Source organism: Nicotiana tabacum, chromosome 4, assembly GCF_000715075.1.
Source record: "Nicotiana tabacum cultivar K326 chromosome 4, ASM71507v2, whole genome shotgun sequence".
Classification (NCBI taxonomy): Eukaryota; Viridiplantae; Streptophyta; class Magnoliopsida; order Solanales; family Solanaceae; genus Nicotiana; species Nicotiana tabacum.
Window position 1 is genome coordinate 7,897,079 of NC_134083.1, and position 23,494 is coordinate 7,920,572.

At 35.6% G+C, this 23,494-nt stretch overlaps 2 protein-coding genes across 2 annotated transcripts; one reads left to right on the forward strand and one right to left on the reverse strand.

Moving 5' to 3' along the window:
• Positions 1-6,098: 6,098 nt before the first annotated feature.
• Positions 6,099-6,977, forward strand: LOC107760554 (uncharacterized). The gene has a single exon (XM_016578620.2). The coding sequence runs from the start codon at positions 6,170-6,172 to the stop codon at positions 6,740-6,742; it is 573 nt and encodes a 190-aa protein (XP_016434106.1). The 5' UTR covers positions 6,099-6,169; the 3' UTR covers positions 6,743-6,977.
• Positions 6,978-7,639: 662 nt separating this feature from the next.
• On the reverse strand, positions 7,640-16,315 carry LOC107760551 (homeobox-leucine zipper protein ATHB-15). The gene is made up of 19 exons (XM_075251336.1): positions 15,054-16,315; positions 14,663-14,822; positions 14,475-14,569; positions 14,282-14,378; positions 12,683-12,778; positions 12,494-12,607; positions 12,310-12,423; positions 12,142-12,225; positions 11,733-11,888; positions 11,574-11,648; positions 11,376-11,482; positions 11,103-11,295; positions 10,815-11,000; positions 10,602-10,682; positions 9,683-9,817; positions 9,272-9,597; positions 8,865-8,970; positions 8,517-8,666; positions 7,640-7,952 (listed from the first exon to the last, which is right to left on the reverse strand). Exons 1-19 carry the CDS (start codon positions 15,260-15,262, stop codon positions 7,806-7,808), a joined length of 2,631 nt encoding a protein of 876 aa, XP_075107437.1. The 5' UTR covers positions 15,263-16,315; the 3' UTR covers positions 7,640-7,805.
• Between the last annotated feature and the right edge of the window lie 7,179 nt (positions 16,316-23,494).

Sequence of the window (23,494 nt, forward strand, 5' to 3'; positions counted from 1 at the left end):
GCGGGCAAGAATGTTGAATTTTGCCCTAGGCTCTACTAGATCATCCTCTTTCATCACCGACTCAGAGACCTCGGGCTCGTCTTTAGGCTCCTTCAAGAAGTCAAACCTAACTTTCTCGCCACAAGGAATTATTTCCTCCACCGTAGAAAAGTTCTCATCTTCGATGGCGACATAGATGCCATCAGTGTGAGGAGGCATAAGCATCGCCAAATAGATAGGGTCAGTTCCCACACCGGAACCAGAGGATACATTAGCCATAATTTTGATGGGAGAAAGGATATTCAGGAAAAGAAGGATTAGAAGCAACATGAATCACTAAAACCGGGAAAGAAGAACACTACAATGGAGGAAGGAGAAGAAGGCACGAGGTTTTGATGAGAAAAATACGTAAAGAACAAATGAATGTCATCACATCTCTATTTATAAGAATTCGGGCATCAAAATCAAGAGATTATGCCATCATTACCCGGCACTGGAATCGAAACAGCAGCCCTAACTGACAGTCGCACGGGAAATAATGCAAAGCATCGGAAAAATATGCCATAATGACGCATGATGTCATAACATCCTTCAAGTGCAGAAACGACGTAACCCCAAAAATTGTGGCTCACGAAAGGCCACGTTGCCAGCTCGTCCCAAACTTAACTGCCGACCCACTCGTCCACTCTTCTCGACCATAACCAACAAAATCCTCTCATCAAGGTCATATGAGAATGGCCTCAATAAGCGGAGGGACTAACTATATAGGTCAAAATCCACCGCCGAGCATTTAGGGCGAAGTAGCATCGAGGGAATAGTCAATTGAAGTCGATCAGGAAACGACGAAGCTCGTGGTCGGGATGTCAACAATGACCGAGCTCGAGCACTATGGAAAGGGCTGTAATTGCTAGTTTTTAGAATAGTATAATAGAGAGAATATTCTAATATTCTGGGTACATGTGCTATGTACTATTAGGACTTTTTAGGGAGATATCCCATATAAAGAGGAAAAAAGATAAGGAAAAGGGAGGAGATTCACTCATAAGAACAAACTTCTGATAATGATTCTCTCTCTTGTAAAAGATACAAAGATTACTTTTTCATCAAGATTCTTGTTCATATTATTCCACACTTTTTCATCAGATCCGAGAATAGTTCGAACATTCTAATATTTATCTGCCATCATCTAGTTCATTCATTATTGGGTGAACTATTTTTTCTATTTACTTAAATGTCATTTATTGTTATTTATTGCTAGCTACTCCTCCATTATTGCTCATACCCTTTGGAATATTTAATGCATATTATTATTAGTCTCCCACCAGATCTGTTCCACATTATCCACATGTTCAGAATTCGCATTTAGAGATATTATCATTAACTAAGTTTAACCCATCATTACAAAAATACAATAGTTTTAACCGAAAGTTATACAGTCTGGCCCTTCCTCGAACCCCGCGCATAGCGAGAACTTAGTGCATCGGATTGTCTTTTTTTTTTTTTTTATATCGAAACATGACCTATATCTCAACACTTGTCTAAAATTGTCCAATCAATTGTTAAATGTAAAATGAATTAAATTTCGTATATGCTTATAATATGTATAAATAGTTTTCACATTACCTTGTAGTTAAATTAATTGTGACATACTACTATTTTTCTTTCAGATTACTAGCTCGATTTTATTTCAAATTGTGAAGTCTAAATTCTTTTAAAGTAATACTTTACTACACTGTTTAAATAAATAAATAAACTTAACCTAAAACCTTTTTAACGTGAAATCATCCGTACATTCGATCGATACAGATATACTATTAAAGCCTTGTTGCTGTTTAAGCAAACAGCCGCTCTATTCCTATATAGAGTATATATTCCGTATCATGTTTAAAATACTAGGACAAAAGGTAGTTCATCTGATTTTTTGAAACACAAAAAGAAGCCACAAATAAATGGAGTATAATATATGGTTAAACTTGTCTTTTCCCAGTGTCGTCTAGCTTCCAAAACCCTAAATTATTATAAGTGATCACAACTTTTAGCCGTTAGGAGAACGATTTCTTAGCAAGGGAGGTTTCCCCAAACACGTGGTCCTTTCCATCAAAGAAAGGAAAGAACTTCTGTGTTATTTACCTAACCCATGAAACACTTGCTTTTGAAGAATGCTCCACCTTGTGGGTGTACCAAAGAGAGGAAATAATGATGAATTCTTACTTCTTCAAAACTCATTCATCGACTAATTCGAATTTATCCGACATAATACCAATTTAAAAAAAGTGCTCCTTATTTAAAATTTTAATTTGCGACAATTGGGACATTAAAAAAAAGTGCTCCATACCCGGTACAGTCCCATACGTAAAAATTGAAAAGGATAATATATACGCAGATCTTACCCCTATCTTGTGAGGTAGAAAGACTATTTTTGATGCTCAAGAAAGGCATGTAAAAAAAAGAATCCATGTAAAAAAAAAAATAGTTACCACATCCAAAAAAAAAAAAAATACTTGCTAACTTATATATTACTTTAATCCTCGACCTATATTCCTTCTAAAGATCATATCCTCGGCAAACTGAAGAAAGAAGATTATATACATGTAGAGGCAAATATTTATTCGTACCGATATTTTGCAATCATATATAAATATTAAGTGCAGTTAAATTCTTAATTTATATGTGCTTGAATATATTTAGCTTGACGGAATTAAAGTGCATTTTGACTACTATTTTTCTTGGTTCTATAATGTACTTGAAAGCTTTTGAAATACGATCAAACTCGAGAACGTTTAAACAATCAACATTTTTATGACTTTGAATATCCCTACTTTTTCCCAGTTCAACCGGGGTTTCTTAATTCCTCTCTCTTAAACACAGCTGTTTACAACTAAATAAATATTAAAACAAAAAGGTAAAATAATAAAAAAGATCATTCCAGCTCCAAAAGCTGTGCATGCGTTTAATATTTGCTTATTTTTAACTTAAGGAGTTTCCCTTCTCATGCTTTTGTTTGCGCTTTTTGAAGCTCACAACGCATTTTGAAGCTTTTAAAAGTGATTAACTAAATATGGTAGCAATATTTAGGCCGTATTAGTGAAAAAGCAAAAAATTTGCAATTTGCTGTTGTCTCCGATCGATTAAGTTACCTAATTCAATGTACATACTTTGCAATTGGACTGTACTTGTTATCTAACTATGTACCAAATTAAAGGACTCCCTTTTCTGCTACAGAAAGGAAAAGAAACCCACTACTTAAGATAGTTCTTGCAAAATTTCACGTGTTCTCTGCTTGAATAGCTGTTTAGCACAAATCTTATTCTTACTCCATTTTTAATATATTTATTAAAGAATGAAAAAAGGTAAAAGCGAGGAAGACATATATATTTGACAAGTTGTAGCACCATAATTTACATTGTCAGATTTTTTATACTAAACTAGATTATCCCCTTTTCAGATTCTTGTACATGATCGAGTTGTACTATTCAGCAAATAAAAAAGTTATCTTAATACAATTTATATTTTCTCTTTTTTTGCTCCGCAATGGAATGGATCAATATCTACTAATATGGGCATTAAGATAAAGGCCCAAATCCGTGTTCATATAGCTATGTTAATGGGCTACTGAACATCTTTTATACCTTTGGGCCTCCTCTATCTCTCGTTCAGGAAAGATAGGCGAAATATCTGATTTGATTGCCTCATTTTCCAGAACCAGAAAATCCCAATAGTCCTTAAGAAAAGCATGTCAATAACTAGACTGAGCTACATTCTCTCGACTGCTTGTAAGTGAAAGTTTCCACTTTTCACTCCCCTCTACTAAGAGATGCACCATATTATAGGAATTGGCAAAAACCTTCTTGTACACGTCATCGGAGGAAGTATTTGGTCTTGTTTAATAGATGTTGAGTGCCGCTTCACAATATGATATCCAACTTAACCTCATAAATGTTTGACTTTGTAAAATGCCAAATTAATTTCTGTCATATATGCTGGTAACACACATGTACAAACCAATGTCAATTTTCCTTCATATCATTCTGTGAAAAGCCATTTTCCTTCCAATAAAAATAAACCCTGTTTAAGTACTTTCGAAGAATACTAATATTTCGTTAACTTCGTGTCGAATAACCGACATGCTCAATTACAGTCGATAATAATGCCTACAAAGAGGGTTTAATTAGATGCTATCAATAGATAATCATGTCTAAAATCCAAGCTATTTTCTTTTATTCACCTCCACATGAAGAGAAGGGAAACGATCGATCATATAAAAGTCAGATATTTCTCAACTTCCGACATCAGCCAAGAGAAACTTTAAGTGTATACTTAGTTTCAGCCGCACAAAGAAAGTAGAGCTATGTTATATACAAGCTTCATTTTCACATGTATTCATTGCAACTAATGGTTCTGATCATTTACGATGCAGCAATAATTTTATTTTTTATATACATATCAAGAAACCTGTGATTTGATGGAGACGTTGTTACATCCTTTTAGTTACTTCCATAAACAACACGAATGATAAGTTATATGTATGTTATAACCAATGTCGGAGCCATGATTTAAAGTTTATGAATTCAAGATTGTAGTTCGTTTATGTTATTGAGTTCTAAATTAATCATAATTACATTATTTAATTAATTTCATAAGACAAATACATGATTTGGACCAAAACTACGTGATTCGGTCGAACCCGTTTCCCGCTAGCTCCGCCGGGTTATAACATGATAACTACAGTTTCACGGGAATAGGGGGAGACTGATGGTCTAATATTTGCATACGTATACTTTCTAATGTATGACTTTGGTCTTTTTTGGTAAGAAAAAAAAAGTAACAAAAGTTGGTTAAAACTTATAACTAAGTTGAATGGTCGATTGAGGCCAACTTGTGAAGTAAAGCAAGTTGATCTCTTTTTTGTAGTGGCTACTGATCATAGACGTACCTCAACCAAGGAAGTAGTTATACATACTTGCATTTTTTAAAACGAAAAGAAAAAGGAAATGAAGGTAGTAAACATGCATATTTAGTTTTAGAATCTACATAAAATCAGGGCATATTAGATCTATTTCCTAATGCTATATTCAATTAAAAGAAAATTCCTACACCGAACGTTGCAAAATAGTATTTTCATTTCATATTTAATAACAAGAAATATAATACGATGAACTATCCAATTTTCAACTAATTTTAGATAGAGTTTAAGTTTTAAGCACTAGCCGGTGTAAATACATTTTATACCCCAAGGTATCACTTATAAAATAATTAAAGATAACTTTATTTAATAAACCTAAATGGATAACCTATACAACTTGATATTATAGGTTAGAATTGCACTGATGGTGTATTACATTGTTGGTTATATATAATTTGAACTCTTTTAAATAAATCTTTGTTTATTTTCTGAATATAAAATTTACTAAAACTTACAAGTTACAAAGCACATAAAAAGTATTTCAGCTTCATAAGGTTTTAGTTAGTGTAGTCGCCGAAATGGTTTTACCTACGTCGCACTAAACAAGATACATAATAATCAATTTAGTAAACTTGGTAATATTTATGCATTGATAACTTTTAATGCGCATCTGAAGGAGGATAAGTATTTGTTATTCGTCATTTCTTTCTTAAAAATCTGTAATATACATTTGAGCTTAGTAAAATAGGTACTTCTACTTGATTCAAGAAAACGTACGAAACAACATACTACGGAAGTTAATGTATTGTTTGATTTCCCGAAGCAAAAGCCAATAGAGCAAAGAGTGGCATAAGATCATGCACGTACCTTTCTTATGTTGATGTCCCGATGTGCAACAATATTGATTGATTTCTTAAAATTTTATTAAACTATCCGTGTAATTTAATTAACATCATATATTAGGTTGTTTGACTTATTTTTCATGTTACGAATTTACTTATTTACCCTTCTAATGTATACTATAGAGAAGTTATACAATGAAAAATCTAGTAAATTCAAGACAATTCATGCAAAGTAGAAATGAAAAGTGACATGTAAGTTCCCATGGTCCACAACTTAGTAACTTTCCAGCTTCCAACTTGAAAAAACAAACAGCAGCCAACAACTATAAATAGCAACCTACAATCTTCATATTTTCCCATCCTTAGTTACATGATCTCAACTCCATACACCCATTTATATAATTAGCAATATTCTTTCCAAATTAAAGTACATTTTACTTCTCAAATGGCACCACATGGAGAGACTATTCCCAGTTCCAACAATATTCGAACAAAAAACCTAAGCAAACCCCCACGCCTCTCAAACGATAGCCTAAAAAGGACAATGTCCGATATCTCCTTCGATTGGATGAACAAAGAAGATACTATTGATGAGTCAAATCTACCTCCAATCTCAGAAGTAGAAAATGCAAAATGCGAGTGCTGTGGAATGAGTGAAGAATACACTTCCGAATACATTAATCGAGTTCGAAAAATGTATTCGGGTAAGTGGATATGTGGACTTTGTGCTGATGCAGTGAAAGAAGAAGCAGAAAAAAATGGAGGAAAGAATGAAGAAGCATTAAGTGTTCATATGAATGCTTGTAGTAAGTTTAATAAATTTGGTAGGGCTTATCCAGTTCTTTATCAAGCTGAGGCAATGAGAGAGATGTATAAGAAGAGCACTAAGGGAATAATGAGGGCCAAATCTATTAGTCCAAGGGATAGAATTATTCCAAAGAAGGGTGGAATTACAAGAACAAATAGTTGCATTCCTGCAATTACTAAAGAGATGAATGATCTTAATATTGCAACCTAGCTAATTAATATTATGGATAAGCTTCGGAGTAAACACTTAATTATTACCCAAGTGAGGTTTTTTTAGGTTTGTTTCCCAAGTTTTTAACCTTTTCCTGATCATGTTATTAGCTTTTTAACGTCATGTTTAAGGTCCAAGTTACTGATCTGACGTTTATTCACCCTCAACGGAGTTGTGCTATAATAAAGTTAAACTTGTACTGCTATTGATCTCAAGCCTTAATTATTTTGTAGTATGTCTTATCTGATTGTTTGTTTTTGAAGTGCTTTCATTTAGCCAAGGGAAAAAAGGACTCACAGTAATACGTGTATGTATCGCCTTTCCGCTGACTTTAGTAAATCCATTCCGCAGTTTGCCTACTTTTTGTGCATGTGCAGTTCGAGAAAGTTTTGTGCAATTTCAAAACTAATCGTAAAAAGGCAATCGTCATAAATTTTTGTTGCATTACGAATATATTCAAGTATGACACTAGCAAAAGACCATACGCAAGATCGCAATGGTTAGAGTAACTAACAAATGGTTCCTGTTATGGTGAAGTGAAAGATAGTTCACACGAATCAAACACATGGTTCATACCTAAAAATTACAATCATAGTTCAACATAAAGCAGTCGGATGAGCAACGACGCCTCACAATTAAGAAGATGCGTAAAGCTCTGGTTTTGTCAGTTTTAACCGATAAACAGTACTTATCTTATAACGCAAAATCAGCTATCATGTACAACAGTACAAACTTTTACCCCTCAAAACCAGCCTTTAAATTGTTACCCCTAGTGATACTAGACTATTAGCCAGTTGTGATTATCTTCCTCTGCCCTTCTATGCAAAGAGTATTAAGTTCACATTCATAATAATCCCATATCCACTATCCCAATTAGATATATGTGACGATTTCAAGTAGCATAAGGCATCAAAGACATAGCATAAACTTCCTGAGTAGCAAGGAAAGCATAATAAACAAGTCTCACAAACCAAACTAGTCCAAAATGGTTCTTAGGGAGATATTTGAGGGTTCTTAGGTTGAGTTTACTGATCCCTCAAAAGCAGATCTAGGCAAAAGTATCTTAGACAAACGACCAGTTCACAAACATGAAACAGATGCAGTGAGGACTATCTTCTTCATTCATAACTTTCCACGCCACTGCTCTCTCATAAGAAATAGGTCTACTCATGCTTGACAAGCAAATGCCCCCTTGAAGACATGCAAAACCCTGTCAATGAATTATGGCAATATAGTTAGAACTGCTGCGATCGTGATATTCAATATCAAGAAAAGTTCAACATGACTAAGAAGCTACTGCTCACTTTTTCGTCTTAGAAAGATACGACTAATCAAGAGTCTTGATAAGAAGTCGTGACCTCACACGGCAGCAACTCTTACTGTTGCGCCAATGTTCCCCTTCACTAATTAATTTATTAGAGTGAGCATATTATATCTTGTGAATTTTTGCCGACCTTTTAAGAATTGGGTTTATTTCAGGTGTTACTGGATCAGTTTGACATGGTTACAATAAGCACACTGTAATCACATCTACAAGATCACCCAATCACTTCCTAGTTGCATGCATTTTTTTTTGAAGAATTAACCCAAATAGCCACCCACCCAACCGCTTAAACTAAAAAGAGCCGATGGAGGTATAATATATGCATAATTTATGTATTATATATGTATAATTGTGTATAATTAATGTATAAACTATATATACGGCTAAAAAAAGTAAATAACGAATATGGCCGGCTATTTGTGTAAAGATCCTCATAAAAGGAATAATTACCTGTTGCATTATCTGTGGGAACTCAGTGCAGAGGTTCTTCTTTCCGTGATCATCGAAAATTTTCTCCAAGGTAATATCTTGAAGTGCAACCAAGGTTGTCTCAAGCATGTCAAGACCAGCCTGATTTGCAAACGTGAAAACTGGCAAAGCCTGCATAATTATTGAACTTAAGAATTCAGTACTCAGAAGAACTAAACTTGCAACCAAAACGAATAATAAAAAGCTGTCAAAATCCCTAATTATGACAAATTGGAAAAAGTTTCTTCTAATTTGGCGGCAGAGGTCTGCACAGAGAGTCCCCAATAAGCAAAAGATTGATATGAGATTGACGTGAGAAAGTGCTGAAACCTTAGCAGAGCAGCAGATAATAGCATCCGAGTGATGCCATAGGCTTTTGAGGATTGAGTCACTTCCTTCAGCAATCGATTTCAGAAGCTCCACGCCCAAAAAGCACCTTATGAAGCAAAAAATATAATTAAAAAATAATCAAGGGACATCTATGTCAAACTCCATAACTCAATCAGAGGCAGACAAATCAAAGAAAGAAATCAAGCTAAAGAAGAGGATCACACCCTTTTGTTAGAGGCAGGTAACCAATTTTTTTATATGACATAAACCAACTAAGGTTGCCATAAAGTCATGTATATTATTTAGAATTTGATATAGGAAATCACATGCACAATAGCTGATATGTGACAATCATGACTTGAAGAGTGTTCCTGTTTTAGGCACACATGCAAGTATATACAACAAACCTGTAACTTTGGCAGATCCAACGAGCTAATGTATGTGCTTCAGGAGTACCCAATGGCAGACGAAGACCTCCATGGGAACCCAAGTGAGACGGTGAAAGTGCTAATGCAACCCTCTGAACAGATGAGATAATGCTTCGGACATACTGTCGAGCCATTGAAGCAACATTTTCTTGCATGTGGCTTTCAAATGCAAATTGAAAAGCAATTGTCATGACAGATCTTGATGTGCCACCATTAGTGTGAAGGTCATTGCCCACTTTGTTTTCGGCTGGGCCAGTCTCGAGAGCAGAAGTAAGATCAAGGGTGCGGTTCGGACTGGAGGATTCCTGCACAAAGTTCCATATTAGCAACATGGAGGGGATAAGAAACCTCTAAAAGAAAAAGTGCTAATGAGAGAATACAAATGCTAACCTTTCCAGATTCGAGAGAAATAATGCGAAACCCAGACGGGAGCAATGGTGCATCATCAGCAAACGAGGCATCAATAGGAGCAAATATGAGTTCGGCGGAGGTTCCAACAGCATTTTCATCCATTCCACTGCATAGCTGTCAAAAAGCATGTAAAGTGACTATTACCACAAGTATCAGAGACGCAAGAAAAAAGCAATACGAGAGCAGAAAAGATTGCAGCCTGCTCAGAAACAGTGAAACACCCAAGTCTCATTGGAAACAAATTCCACAGTATCTGTTTCCAGATTCCTATTTTAGCAGGTGAGCAGGGAAATCAAAAGAGTGGTTATAAACCATGTTAAGAGTCAACAGATGCCCACAATACTCAGTTTTCTATCTCAGAATTGACCAATATGAGTCCAGTTAAATAGTCATGGTATGCTAATATAAGTGCTAGGGAGTCATCGGACACAATGCAAGAAAGTGAAACATTAGATGACCATGCATAATGACTTTTGTCAAATAAGATGGGAGATCTATTATCCAAAACGGATTAATCATGGTTCTAGATAACTTTTCAAAGCCTGCGAAATAACTAAGACGCTCCAAAACAAATATGCTAAGCAGCACGCGCATTGATTAAAGTTGTGCTCTTTCCATACTACATAATATACTTAAAAATTCTATCTTTTCCATGCTAAAAGTTTCTTTTTTGCCTTTGCTTGTTGATGTAATGCCATGTTCCACACATCAGAAAAATCTTTCAATTCAAGGAATGACATTCTCATATTCTGCAATTAAAGTAGACACAAGATATAGAAACATTGTCTTCAAATAAATAATTTTTGATAAAATTAGATTTCATTTTATATGGCACCAGAAAGGTTGAAAATATGGACAGCACAAGGACTAGATTTACATGGGCAGAAATAAAACGTACTTGCAACAGAAACATATCTCTCGGCATTATAGTATCCTCAGGAGAATGGCCAACTCCTTCCAACTTAATGACCTCCAGCAACTACTAAGCAAAAAAGGAGCACATCATCAGAAACTAAGACAAGAAATCACAAGAAAATCTCCAAGTAAGAAAGATTGGAACAGTTTTAGGCATGCAAAACAATGTAAGATTAAATAAATCTACTAAGCTTGCCTCTTCATGCTCAACAGTATGCGCCAGTGGAAGTATCACTTGACCCCCAAAGTTACCAACTTGAGCCCCAGGAAGGCAGCAGGGACCAACTTTGATGGCTGCAGCAGAGTAAGCATCAATATTGTTGTCTGCCCATTCAGATCGATGCTCCCGCAGAAACCTCAGAAGTATAGCAGGAGGCACATTCTGGACAATAAAAACAAGAAACCTTTATTTATCCACTTACACAAACAGGAAACCTGCAATCAAATTTTACAGGCTTCAAAGTATTGAGTGAAGTGAACAGACCTGTAGAAGCATCGACGCTTTTGCACACATAACTGCATTGCTCAAAGATGAAAATCCATTCGCAAAAGAAAGGTTTAAGCCCATCAATTTGTCAGGAGAAGAGTTCACAAGGATGGTAATATCATCCATTCCATCACTACCGAGCATTGACCAACCCTCATCAGTCAAACCATTCAGAGCCTCATTGAAGCCTCTGCCAAAATAATTGATTTTAATTACTTAAAAAACTATAGAACACTGAAAGAGCATCCATCAAAAAGAGGATTTCCAAACCTGCTCAACCTCTGGCTTAATGCGCGTAGAGCTGCTGGTCGTCTTCCCCAGTTACTGACATTAGTCTGTGAAACCTCTTGTGCAATCTGTCTGAGGTATCGTAGAGCCTGCGAAGAGGATGCGATTGAGTGTCCAGAATGCAAATATTACTCTCCAATCCATCATGTGGTATTAACCAATTTGAAAAAAAATTCTTACTGCCACTGTCGTCTTCTGAGCTAGCACTGCTGATGACTCATAAAGTGGGCGCAACACTTCTGGCACACTCCATGCCTAACAGTAATAATATCGTCAACCATAACAGCGAAAGAGTAGGCAGAGTGAAACAGAGCAGGAAATAATGGACTACAACTTTACCTCTAAATTCATATGATCGACAATGTGGATAATTGAACCACCGCCCTCACAAGGTCTAATCAGGTATCCACTAGGTAGGATTTCTGCTCTCACAAAATTCTGAACTGGTGGCATACTAGGACCATTTTGAGTATTTCCAAGTGACCTTTCACACACCTAGGCATTTTATCAAATGAGACATGTTAGTTCACGCTGCATGTGAATAAATGTAAAGAAAGTGAAGGTGCAACTGGAGAAAATTCTCAAGCATTCTATGATATTCATCAGCCGCTAATTTATACCAACATGGATTGCTACTTCCTCCGACACATTTCAGTGACATTGGAGAAATTTACACATTGTCCAGAGACTTCGCAAGTTATAATTTTTGATATTAGAAGAGTACTAACTAGACAAAATAAATCCTTACCACGAGACTGCCATCATCCATAACAGTTGTATACCGCAACAGCCAGAAGTCACGGGCAGGTGCCAGCGTCGTTGGTGCATAAAGCTAAAAATAAAATATTTTATAAGTTCAAGAAGGTATAGAGAGAATGAATACACAAACACGAGAAGTAACATTACAGTAACCTACCTGCATATAAAGAAGTTCAATGGTTCCACCATTGGCAGTAGGCAGCACATTGAGAGCATCAACGGCCCGGCAGTCTCGAAACCAAGAGGGGCGATCCTTAAGGATTTCAGCAACCTGGGGAGATCTCACAGAATTAATTTCACGTTAGAGTGCCAGAAATATAAATTTAGAAATAGATGATTACCTGCATATAAAGAAGTTCAATGGTTCCACCATTGGCAGTAGGCAGCACATTGAGAGCATCAACGGCCCGGCAGTCTCGAAACCAAGAGGGGCGATCCTTAAGGATTTCAGCAACCTGGGGAGATCTCACAGAATTAATTTCACGTTAGAGTGCCAGAAATATAAATTTAGAAATAGATGATCAGCTTACCCTCGTTGGCTCTAGACCAACCAGGCCACAGGCTCGTGCTGCCACGCCAGTGCAACCATGAGAAATAGCAATGATTCCAATGGAATCCGGACCAGGCTGTTCATTTCAACAGAGAGATCATTAGATAGAGTTAAATCAGTACTGAGAATTTGGACCAGAAATAATATGGCTACAGAAAGAAGGAAAAAAAGGAGACATGAAAATGTGGCATGATACACTAATGTCCTCACGGTTTCTGAATGATTGGTATTGACCAATCAATAAGCCCAAGGGAGGACAACTTTTCTATAAATATGAGCCTGAGATCCGACACTAATGCACCAAAATGTAGTAGTGAGAATATCCATCCCCAGACTGTAAGATTATGGCATTTTATAACTCTTTATAAGTTAATTATGGTATGACTTATATTAATCTCCAGCATGAGAAGATATGTATGATAATTGAAAATATAAAAAACCTGATCATAATGATGGCTGTTAATAATACTCTTTATATTGTTTTAACATATTATGGGATCTGTAAGAGGTTCGCTGCTTAGTGCATAACTTTAAAAAATATGATTGGTTTTAATTACATAAAAAGTTGTAAGCTAATAATAACCTTGGCCTATTTCCATACCTAACTCCAATTTAACATTAAGTTTATTATCTATCTTATGTACTAAAACTAAAATAGACATAAATTTTTCACAATTAATTACTAATTTTATCAAATAAAACACATTTCTAAGAAAACCATAGGAAAAAAGAGGAGAACAAGCAAGAGATGGTTAGTTAAACAGATAATATTACAAAGGAGATTTTCCATTTTAAGCTCTTATGCCAGTATAGTTAATGCATGTATTGCTGCTATTCAATTTCACAAAGGGTTGGAGCTAGTAGCCCATGTATGGGTTCGGCTGAACCCGGTAACTTTTGTTCTAATAGTGTAATTGTATTAAGAAATTCATTAAATAAGAAAAAATATTAAGTTTAGAACCCAGTTATCGAAGTTATCGAAACTTAAAGTTGTCATTCTAAAATTCAGAACCCATAAAATTGAAATCATGGCTCCGCCTTTGATTTCACATTGGCTTATGTTAAAATAATCTAATCTCTCCGTTTCAATTTATGTGGACCAATGAGAGTTAAACTGGCTAATTTTTTGTGTGAATTATGCCACAGGATTTCAAAATTTTTGAATTAAAATTTACATATTCAAAAAACTATAAAGAAAGTATTATAAGTTACAATAGTTAACAATTCAAAATATTCAAAAATATTTTCAATAAACGTGGCCAAAGAAAGTCTTGTTTGACTCACCTAATAGTAATAGATTCACATAAATTGAAATAGATGGAGTACGACTTAAAGCACAATTAATCTACAATAACAAGAAAGTGACAACCAAACCATTGAATATTAATACAAAATTAGAAGAATTCAGCACTATCAAGCCGCCTAATAGATAATTAGAGGTAATCATCCATAAGATGAGATTAGTATGCTATATGCTAGAAAACAAACTGTTTTATATCATGTTAAAATAAAACGTTTTTACATGTTCTATGACACTAACTGTGTATCCAAGTTAAAACTCTAATTTATTTTAAAATACCTTCATTCCAGGCATTTGGACCCACTCAACAGCAGTTCCAGTAGCCTTTGAAAGAAACTCTGCTAAAGTTTCTTCTGCAATGGACAAAAGCCTGGAAAAGCACAACAACAAAAACAACAACAAAAATTGGCGTAAGGCACAAACACAAAAAACAAGGAAAATGGTCACAACTCAGAAACCACGATGTTTACAAGGGCTAGCATCCCTTGGCGGATGCTGAGATGTCAAGTGGTGTTGACTACTCGTCACCACTGATTCACAACTCGTATCTTTTGTTGCAAGCGTTGTCTGCATTTACAGAAAGAAAAGAAAAAACAAGCCTTATTATCTTGATGATAAGGAACAAAAATGGTTTTACATATATGGGGGGAAAATTCTTACACTGTGAGTTTGCCTGCGAAAGTAGCCATTTTCATACACGAGTTGAGAAACTTGCTTCTGTAATCTGTCATTCTCCTCCATTAATAGCTTGTTCATTGCCGTCAGCTTCCTATTCACAGCTTGTAGCCGTGACGCCTCTTTCCTCTGTTTCTCTCTGCATCTACATTTATCCAAAATTGAAAAAAGATCAAAAATTTACGTCATTCACACATAATTAGTAGGAATAGAAAAAGGAGACAATAGAATGGGATAATAAATGAAAATGGAAGTGCATATTGTTGAACAAAGAAAAAACATAGAGAAAATAGCTAGGAACTCGAAAAATGTAATTTGGGAAATAAAGGGGGTAAGATTTAACAAGAGAATATAGAGAAAATTGTACAAGTAGTACCTTCGATTCTGGAACCAGACTTTGATTTGTTTAGGTTCAATATTGGAGAGAATAGGACATTCACGGATAAGTTGCTGACGGCGCATGGAAGTAGGTTTAGGGCAATCATGATAAAGCCTCTCAAGTGCTTCAACCTGCTCAGGTGTATACCGGACATATTTTCCGTTATCCAATACTGACGACGTCTTACCATCCTTGCAGGAAGCCATTGCTTGATTTACAAATATGCCCTTTAAAATTTTACAAGTTCTCAATAAACAAGCACAGGACTTACTTACTCTGCTTCAAGCACTTGAGACTTTTAGCATTATTCTTGTCTTTTCTTTGTTTGGAGCTCTGAACAAAATGAGAATGTCTGTGATATGGAATTGGATATGACCTTTTCTTGGTAATACTAAAAGAGAGAATGATTCTCAAAATGCAAGAAAACCAATTACCAAAATGAAACGGCACTATATATCCTTGGCGTCAAGCACTAGACAACTTGTTGTATCTTTCGATTTCAGAGCTTCCAATAAACTAAAAATATACTACTCCACTTATCGTTCACCATTACCAAAAAAAAACCTTGTATTTTTCCTTAAAACTACTACTAATATTTCTCCATTATTCCTTTAGAAATTTCCGAGCTTCTTTTTCCTTTCCCTTAATACAACCAAAACAGCAACCTTTGGATCTTGAAACAAGATAACAAGAACTGGGATATTTACTAAAATATCCAAACTTTAGGCCTCAGAAGAAGAAACAAATAGACCAAGAAACAGATCTTCATGGCTATGAATTAGTTTCCAGCTGAGAACTTTAGTACCCAAACTTTGCAACAGCAGCATCTTTAATTAAAGGGTTTGAACAAAAAAGCAAACCAACCTCAGCAGCCCCCCTACCAAATTTTCAAAGTACGGACGCCATGAAAGACAGCAGCGGAAGATCTAGTAGGCATGATGATATTATCAGAGAGCGGATCTTGAATTGAATACAGTGAATGAAATTGAGGGTTGAAAAAGTAAAGGTATAAACCCCGGATTTGAGAGCGACTAAGAGAGAGAAATAAGGCTTTTATTTGGATTTGGGAAAGTGGTTTTAGAGGTATCTTCTAACTATATACTACGCAGTAGCAATGGGTATATCAGTGGTCCGTCTGTCAACTTCTTCCAGCTTTAGGACAGTGTGGGGAGAGGATATTCTTGGCTTCTTTTTACTCTCTCTTCTCAGGCCAATCACCCTACGCCTACTACTACACTAGTACTATTCTGCTGACCGCTGTTCCTCTCACCACATTTGGCATACTTCTGATAAAGACGTTGTTATGACTATTATGCCCTTTATTTACTTTCATATGAAATTTTTATAAATTAATTTTTTTCTATTCAAATTATAAATGATACTGAAAATCATTCTTTCTAAAGAAACTTGCATGGGACTGCATGAAAACAATAGAAAACGTGGTAAAATGATAAGTTATCAAAATTTAGCAAAAGATTATTAATCTAAAAAGAAAAGGGCTTCCCAAAGCTAAGAAAAGGTCAACAGAAAAAGAAATTTAAAAATCTAGTTATGAAAAGATAAAAGGGCAAAAGAGGGAAAGGAGAGTAAGATATGGAAAGGAGAGAAAAGGAGAGGCATGGGAAGTATGCGTGGGTCACAGAGGACAGCATGATGAGTGTTTTTGCATGCGCCTCTGATTCTCTGACTCTCTCTCTCTCTCCATTTATTAATTACTCTATTTCTTCTGTTTTTTTCTAAGCCGAGATACACTACTACTACTCTTTCGTATTTGTACATTATACTTCTACGTTTTACTAGGTACAATAACCAGCTTTTCTACTAAGTATATTGTATATACGAATTTAGTAGTGCTGGCCTGTAAGTCACTCTGCATACGACATAAAAGTGACAGAAGTTACGTGATATGACAAGAATCATGTCACAACAACACATATGACTCCCTATGACTTACACGACAAATAAGATGGCGACGAGTTGGTGGATCGGAGTCGTACGTCCTCATTTGCAAACCCTCTCTTCCTATGTCAAATTGCTTTAAATATAAATGTGTTATCTTTTCTTTCTTTCTTTTATTCATATTGGACGTTGGGTAAAGCACTCCCTAATAAAAGCGACTTCATATTCAAGAATTCGAATTTGAGAATGAAGGAGTATTAACCACTTCACCACGCCCTTGTTTGTTAATGTGTTATCATTTGTGCGGTTCAAATGGGATAAATGTTTAATTAGTTTGATCACTTGTGACAAGAGTGGATTGCTCTAGTGGTGAATACCCTCCACTTCCAACCAAGAGGTTGTGAGTTCGAGTCACCCCAAGGCCCAAGAGCAAGGTGCGAAATTTTTGGAGGGAGAGAGCTGAGGGTTTATCGGAAACAATCCAATCTCCTTGTAGTTTGATCAATTTTGATTTTTGGTTCGAATAAGACTAATATATTCTTACAAAATAAATGTTTAATTCATCTCATAATTAATTTCATTTAATTGACGAATACTCATAATCCATCTAACGGTTGTAAGAAAAGAAAAGAACATTTTCAAAAGAATAAGTTATCACTATATTCTATTTAACTGAAAATGAAACTGGACAAATGAAACAAATTTGGAATGATTTTCAACCATGGGTGGCTCCACTATAAGTCCAGTAAAGTAATAGAAGGGCCCCATTTTTTTCTAAAAGCTATATTTTATATGTATTATTAAAAAAAATGAGTGTATATTTAAATTTAAAAAGAATTTTTGGAGCGAAAGTACAATTACTTTCATGTGATGATCGTTGTATTAATTAAATAATGGAATAATTTTTAATGAATTATTTTCTTACATGGGTAGGGTATCTATTTTTTTGCCTCATTTATATCCTAATAACTAATACGGGCCCATATTATTATTTATATATTTACCTTTTTTATTTTCTCTTTTACTATTTTTATTCTCAACATTGAAAAGTCTCAACTTACCGTGGCTTACAATTGTCTTCGTCAAAGCAATACGACAAGCAATGATTATATTGAAACAATGAAACACTTTTCAATATTATTATAATAACTTATCATAAAAATGACTCATGACACTAAAAGAATGACTATGGAGCAACTCTAAGAGTTCAAAGAAAAGACCATAACAATTAATTTAATAAAGACCATAACAATTAATTTAACTCCTTGCCCACGTGAACAAATACGGGGCTCATCAAGAACTATCAACTTGTGCGCTCTAACTAACGAAATACTCGCTTGTGTCAACTGTTGTCTCTGTAAAAAAAATAGCGGGGAATGAGTCGCTAGCTCAATGAGTAATAACACTTAACCACAACTGTTTTATTGGGGACAAGTCAGAAAATATGCTAGTATATTAAATAGAAAATATTATAAGAATGCCCTTTCAGAAACAATAAACAATAATCAGTCTCATCATATTTTTCGTGTAATATAATTCAATTGACAATTCAGTAATAAGCTCGGTAAATACTGTGTAATATCAATATTCATATTTGGGAGATTTTCAAGGAAGGATCATGTAATCTATATCACTGTGTGGACCCGTTCGTGAAAGGAGTCAAATATAACTGTAGGTCCTTACTTGAGGGAAAATTGTAACTGTATGCTAGTTTTATCTTCCCACTAGCGAGGGCTATAACTGTAATCGGTAATCTGTAAATACAAGGTGCACTAGGTCTAACAAATGCGTCGTTAGCTACAAGATCCTTCAAAGTCTTCTCCCATTTATACTTTTCTTTGTAAACAGTAAATGTTCACATTAAAGCATTTTCAAAATAGCACAAGGCATTTCAATTCTTATCAAATCATGTAATCCAATTTTGGTAACGGTAATCATGTCTCAAATAACAGTAAAACATGTCTAGTAACAGTGAAAATATTTTAAATAATTGTAAACATCTCAAGTAAATTGTTCAGCACCATATCAAGTAAAGTACTTGTCTCACATGCAATTTCAAATATTCAGTAACATATTTTATTTTTAAAATAAGGTATAAACCATGCAGGTTATGAAAACACAAATTGCGGTAAGTGTAACTAGGGGTGTTCGTCGGTCGGTACGGTACGATATTTAGACATTTCGGTTCGGTATTTTCAATATTCGGTTTCTTAAAATGCAATACCAATACCGTACCTAATTAAATTCGGTATGGTTCGATTTTTCTCCTTTCGATTTCGGTTTATTTGGTTTGGTAACTTTGATTTGTTCGGTTTGAATACTAACTAGTGCATAGAGTCATAGACTGTAATATTCTAAATTAAAGAACTCAAAAGTAAAAAACTAAAAATATTTGTTGACAAAAGATTTGTCCAAAACTAACAAATATCAACCTAGAGAGAGAAAATTGTACATAAAAGAATAAATTTGATCATTAGAGATGTCTTGTTACTTGCGTAGAGTTAATTGATGAACTTAGAAAATAAAGAAAAGTAAAAATTTAGATTTTTATATTTATATTATAATTAATAATATGTGTATTATGTAATATAACATATATTTCGGTACGATATTAGTATTTCGATATTTCATTTTAAAATACCAAATACCATACCTAATACCAATATTTTTTAAAACTTAAATCAAATACCATACCAAATACCAAAATATCGAATACCAAATACCAAAATTTCCGGTTTTGGTACGGTAATTTGGTATTTATCAAATTATGCACAACCCTAAGTGTAACGACCCGACTTGTCGTTTTGAACATTTATGCTTATTCCAACTATTTGAAGTCTTGAATAGTTTCATATGATGTATTGTGACGGGTGTGAATTGTCGTTTTTGATTTTTAGGTGTTTCGGGATTAGTTCGGAAGAATGAATTTCATGTTAGAAGCTTAAATGAAAAGGGTTGGCCGGAGTTTGACTTTTGTGTAAACGACTCCGGAATGGAGTTTTGATAGTTTCAATAGCTCCGTATGATGATTTCAGACTTAGAAGTGTGTATGGATATTTATCTTGAAGTTTGTAGTTGAATTTGGCTTGAAATGACGAAAGTAAGAAATTGAAGGTTTGAAAGTTTGACCGGGAATTGACTTTATTGATATCGGGGTCGAAATCTGATTCCGTAAATTAGAACAACTTCATTATGTCATTTATGAATCGTGTAAAAAATTTGAAGTAATTTCGGGTTGATTTGACACGTTTCGGCACAAAGATATAGAATTTGGAAATTTGGAAAATTTATAAGTTCGATTCAAGGTGCAATTTGTAATTTCAATGTTGTTTGATGTAATTTGAGACCTCGAGTAAGTCTGTGTTATGTTACTGGACTTATTGGTATATTCAGACGAGGTCACGAGTGACTCGGGTGAGTTTCAAACGGGGTTCAAATTGATTGAAACCTTGTTGAAGCTGCTGGAATTTGGGGTTGCTAGTGCAACCGCTTCTGCGGAAGCTTGGTCGCAGAAGCGACTCCATAGAAGCGAGCAACCCATCGCATAAGCGGACTAGGCACTGTTGGGCAGGAGCCGCAGATGCGGAGGAACATGCGTAGAAGCACGACCGCAGATGCAGTCCTTGGCATCGCAAAAGCGATCACTGCTGGCCAAGGCTGTCTCGCAGAAGCGATGGTCGCAAATGCGACCTACTGTCCACAAATGCGGAAACGCTGGGCAGAATGCCTTATATTCGAGGGGTTCAACATATTGCCCATTTTTCGAATTTTGGAGCTCGGTTTAGGCGACCTTGAAGAGGAATTTCACCACAGAACTTGGGGTAAGTGTTCTTGACTCCCTTGTGATTATATTTCATAAATTAATCTTCATTTTCGGCGTTAGATTATTGATTTTTCAAGAGAAATCGGAGGAATTTTTTAAAATTCCATAAAATGAATTTTCGAGTTTTGAACATCGATTCGGAGTAAGATTTTAGTAAAATTAGTATGGTTGGACTCGTAATTGAATGGGTTGTTGGATTTTGTGAGTTCCGTCGGGTTTCGAGATGTGGGCCCCATTGTCGACTTTTCAAGTTGAGTTGGAAATTTTTATAAATTGTTAAATTGTAAGCATTATAGCGTATTTTGATTCATTTGCATGTTGTTTGACTAGTTTCAGATTGTTTGGCTTAGAATTGAGGAGATGGGAAGGTGTTCAGAGGTTGATACGCGCGGGATGGATTTTTTTGAAGTATTGTTTAGCTTGCTCGATTTTGATTCAGCTTGTTCGAGGTAAGTAATACTTCTAAACTTGGAGCTGAGGGTATGAACCATGATTATATGTGTTACATGATTTTTTTTGGAGGTGGCGCACATACTAGGTGACGGGCATGTGGGCGTGCACCGTAGAAACTGAGACTCAGTCAATTTCGTAGAGCTGTGTAGTCAATAACTTGTATTTTCCATGTGTTAGAGAAATTGAGCAGTGACTCATATTTGAAATCATGCTTAGGCAAATGTTGGTATTATTGGGACCCACTGAGGTCATTTTTGCTGTCGAATTATATGTTTAAATTATAATTTCGTACTTAGTCATGTTCATTTGCATATCATATCTCAATCTCTGTTGCTATTTATTAATATATCATATCATCATTTTGGGCTTGTTTCATGACATTGTGAGCCTGAGAGACTGGAGAGATTTATGACTGAGTGAGGCCGAGGGCCTGATAGTGAGTGATGTTTATAGGATCGGACTGCACGCCGCAGGATGTTTTATTGATTTATGCCTGGATTTGGCTCATTATAGCGTTTGGGCTGAAGGAGCCCCTCCGGTGTCTGCATACCCACAATGAGCGCAATTGATATTATATTGAGGGATGGATCTTCTCTAGCATGGACCTTGCCTAATTATTTATATTGAGGGATGGATCTTCCCTGGACTGGATTGGCCCTGTATAGTACTAAGTAACTAAATGTAAATTATTATATATATATTTGGGATGGATCTTCCTTGGTCTGGATTGGCCATATACAGTACTGAGTGACTTTGCGCGAGTTATTATTTTTATTTGGGCTGGATTTGCCATATACAGTGCCGAATGATTGAGTGTGCTGAGTATTGAGCATGATGAGTGAAAATACGAGACAATGAGATTTAGCACTCTAAGAGTGTGAGTACATGAGTTCATCATTTTGAGACGCATTGCATTTGATAGGCGTACTTGAGATAAAGGCATAGAGATGCACTTCCTCATGCTGCCCAATTTTGCTGACATTCATGATTTCACCTGTTTAATGACATGTAGTCATAGAGATGTATTTTCCTCATGCTATCTGAAAATGAAACATCTTGTTTATTGTTGAGAAGTTTTGGGGAAAATCACAATTTTCAAACTTATTCATATGCTTTTGGTGTTTTCGGCGAAAGATTTGGGATTTACTGTTATACTTGAAAAACATGCCTATTTTTCCGTAACTGTGAACGAGTTGAGCATCTTACCTCCGAGTTATTCTCATGTATCATTTTATTATTATTGTTATGATTGTTGCTGGTTATTGGAGTTGGACTCTGACCCTTGTCCCAGCTCGTTACTACTTTCAACATAAGGTTAGGTTTGTTACTTATTGAGTATATGGGGTCGGTTGTACTCATACTACACTTCTGCACCTTGCGTACAGATGTTGGATGCTAATGTAGCTGCGTACAACGGGAGCTGGATCTGAAGATGTATGCGTGTTCCGGTCATAACTGCCTCTTGATCTTGGTAGATTTAGAATTTTAATCTGTTCATGTATAGTTCAAACAGATGATGTACTTTATTTCATACCAGCTTTGTAATTTCTAAATCTTAGAAGCTGATGATTTGTACTACCAATCCTTAGAGAGTTGTATAAAAATTCAGTTATCTCATCTTTGATTTACGTCAGTGTTATTATATTATGTTATTTTGTTAATTGGCTTACCTAGCGGGTTGGGTTAGGTGCCATCACGACAGTGTGGATTTTGGATCGTGACAAGTTGGTATCAGAGCTCTGGGTTCATAGGTTCTACAAGTCATGAGCAAGTGCCTAGTAGAGTCTTGTGGATCGGTATGATGGCATCCATACCTATCTTCGAGAGGCTACAGGGCATTTAGGATAAATCTCCCATCTTTCTTTCCTTATCGTGCGACATTGATTTAACTTGAAGCGTAACTCTTTGAATTCCTTCCACACATTCGTATGCGCATGTGAGCGCTCAGTATCATTTGTGCATTACTGGATTGTTATTCCATGAACGAGGTTCGACATGTGTATTCTGTGTTTTGGTGATGGGCCAGTCTGGAGGACTTGAGGCAAGGTTTAGACTGCAGCTTAGGCTTAGTAGCTTCAGTTGTGGGAACTTGTTCATTTGGACTCATATGTCCGGTAGTGTCCCTGTGAGTGAAATTTATGGCTAGCGGTTGAATGGCTATATGATAAGTATGATGTGACTGCGGGATGTGTTAAGATGGTTAGAATGTGACAAGAAGTGTTTCCTTGAGATGTAAAAAGGGCCATTGGGTGCTTGACTTCCA

Excerpts from the sequence above, each read along its gene's own strand:
- LOC107760554 (XM_016578620.2), top strand. The coding sequence starts at position 6,170 with ATGGCACCACATGGAGAGACTATTCCCAGTTCCAACAATATTCGAACA.
- LOC107760551 (XM_075251336.1), bottom strand. The coding sequence starts at position 15,262 with ATGGCTTCCTGCAAGGATGGTAAGACGTCGTCAGTATTGGATAACGGA. Across the intron at positions 12,424-12,493 it reads TTGAACTTCTTTATATGCAG|GTTGCTGAAATCCTTAAGGA; the intron begins GTAATCATCTAT and ends AGATCTCCCCAG. Across the intron at positions 12,226-12,309 it reads TTGAACTTCTTTATATGCAG|CTTTATGCACCAACGACGCT; the intron begins GTAGGTTACTGT and ends TTTTATTTTTAG.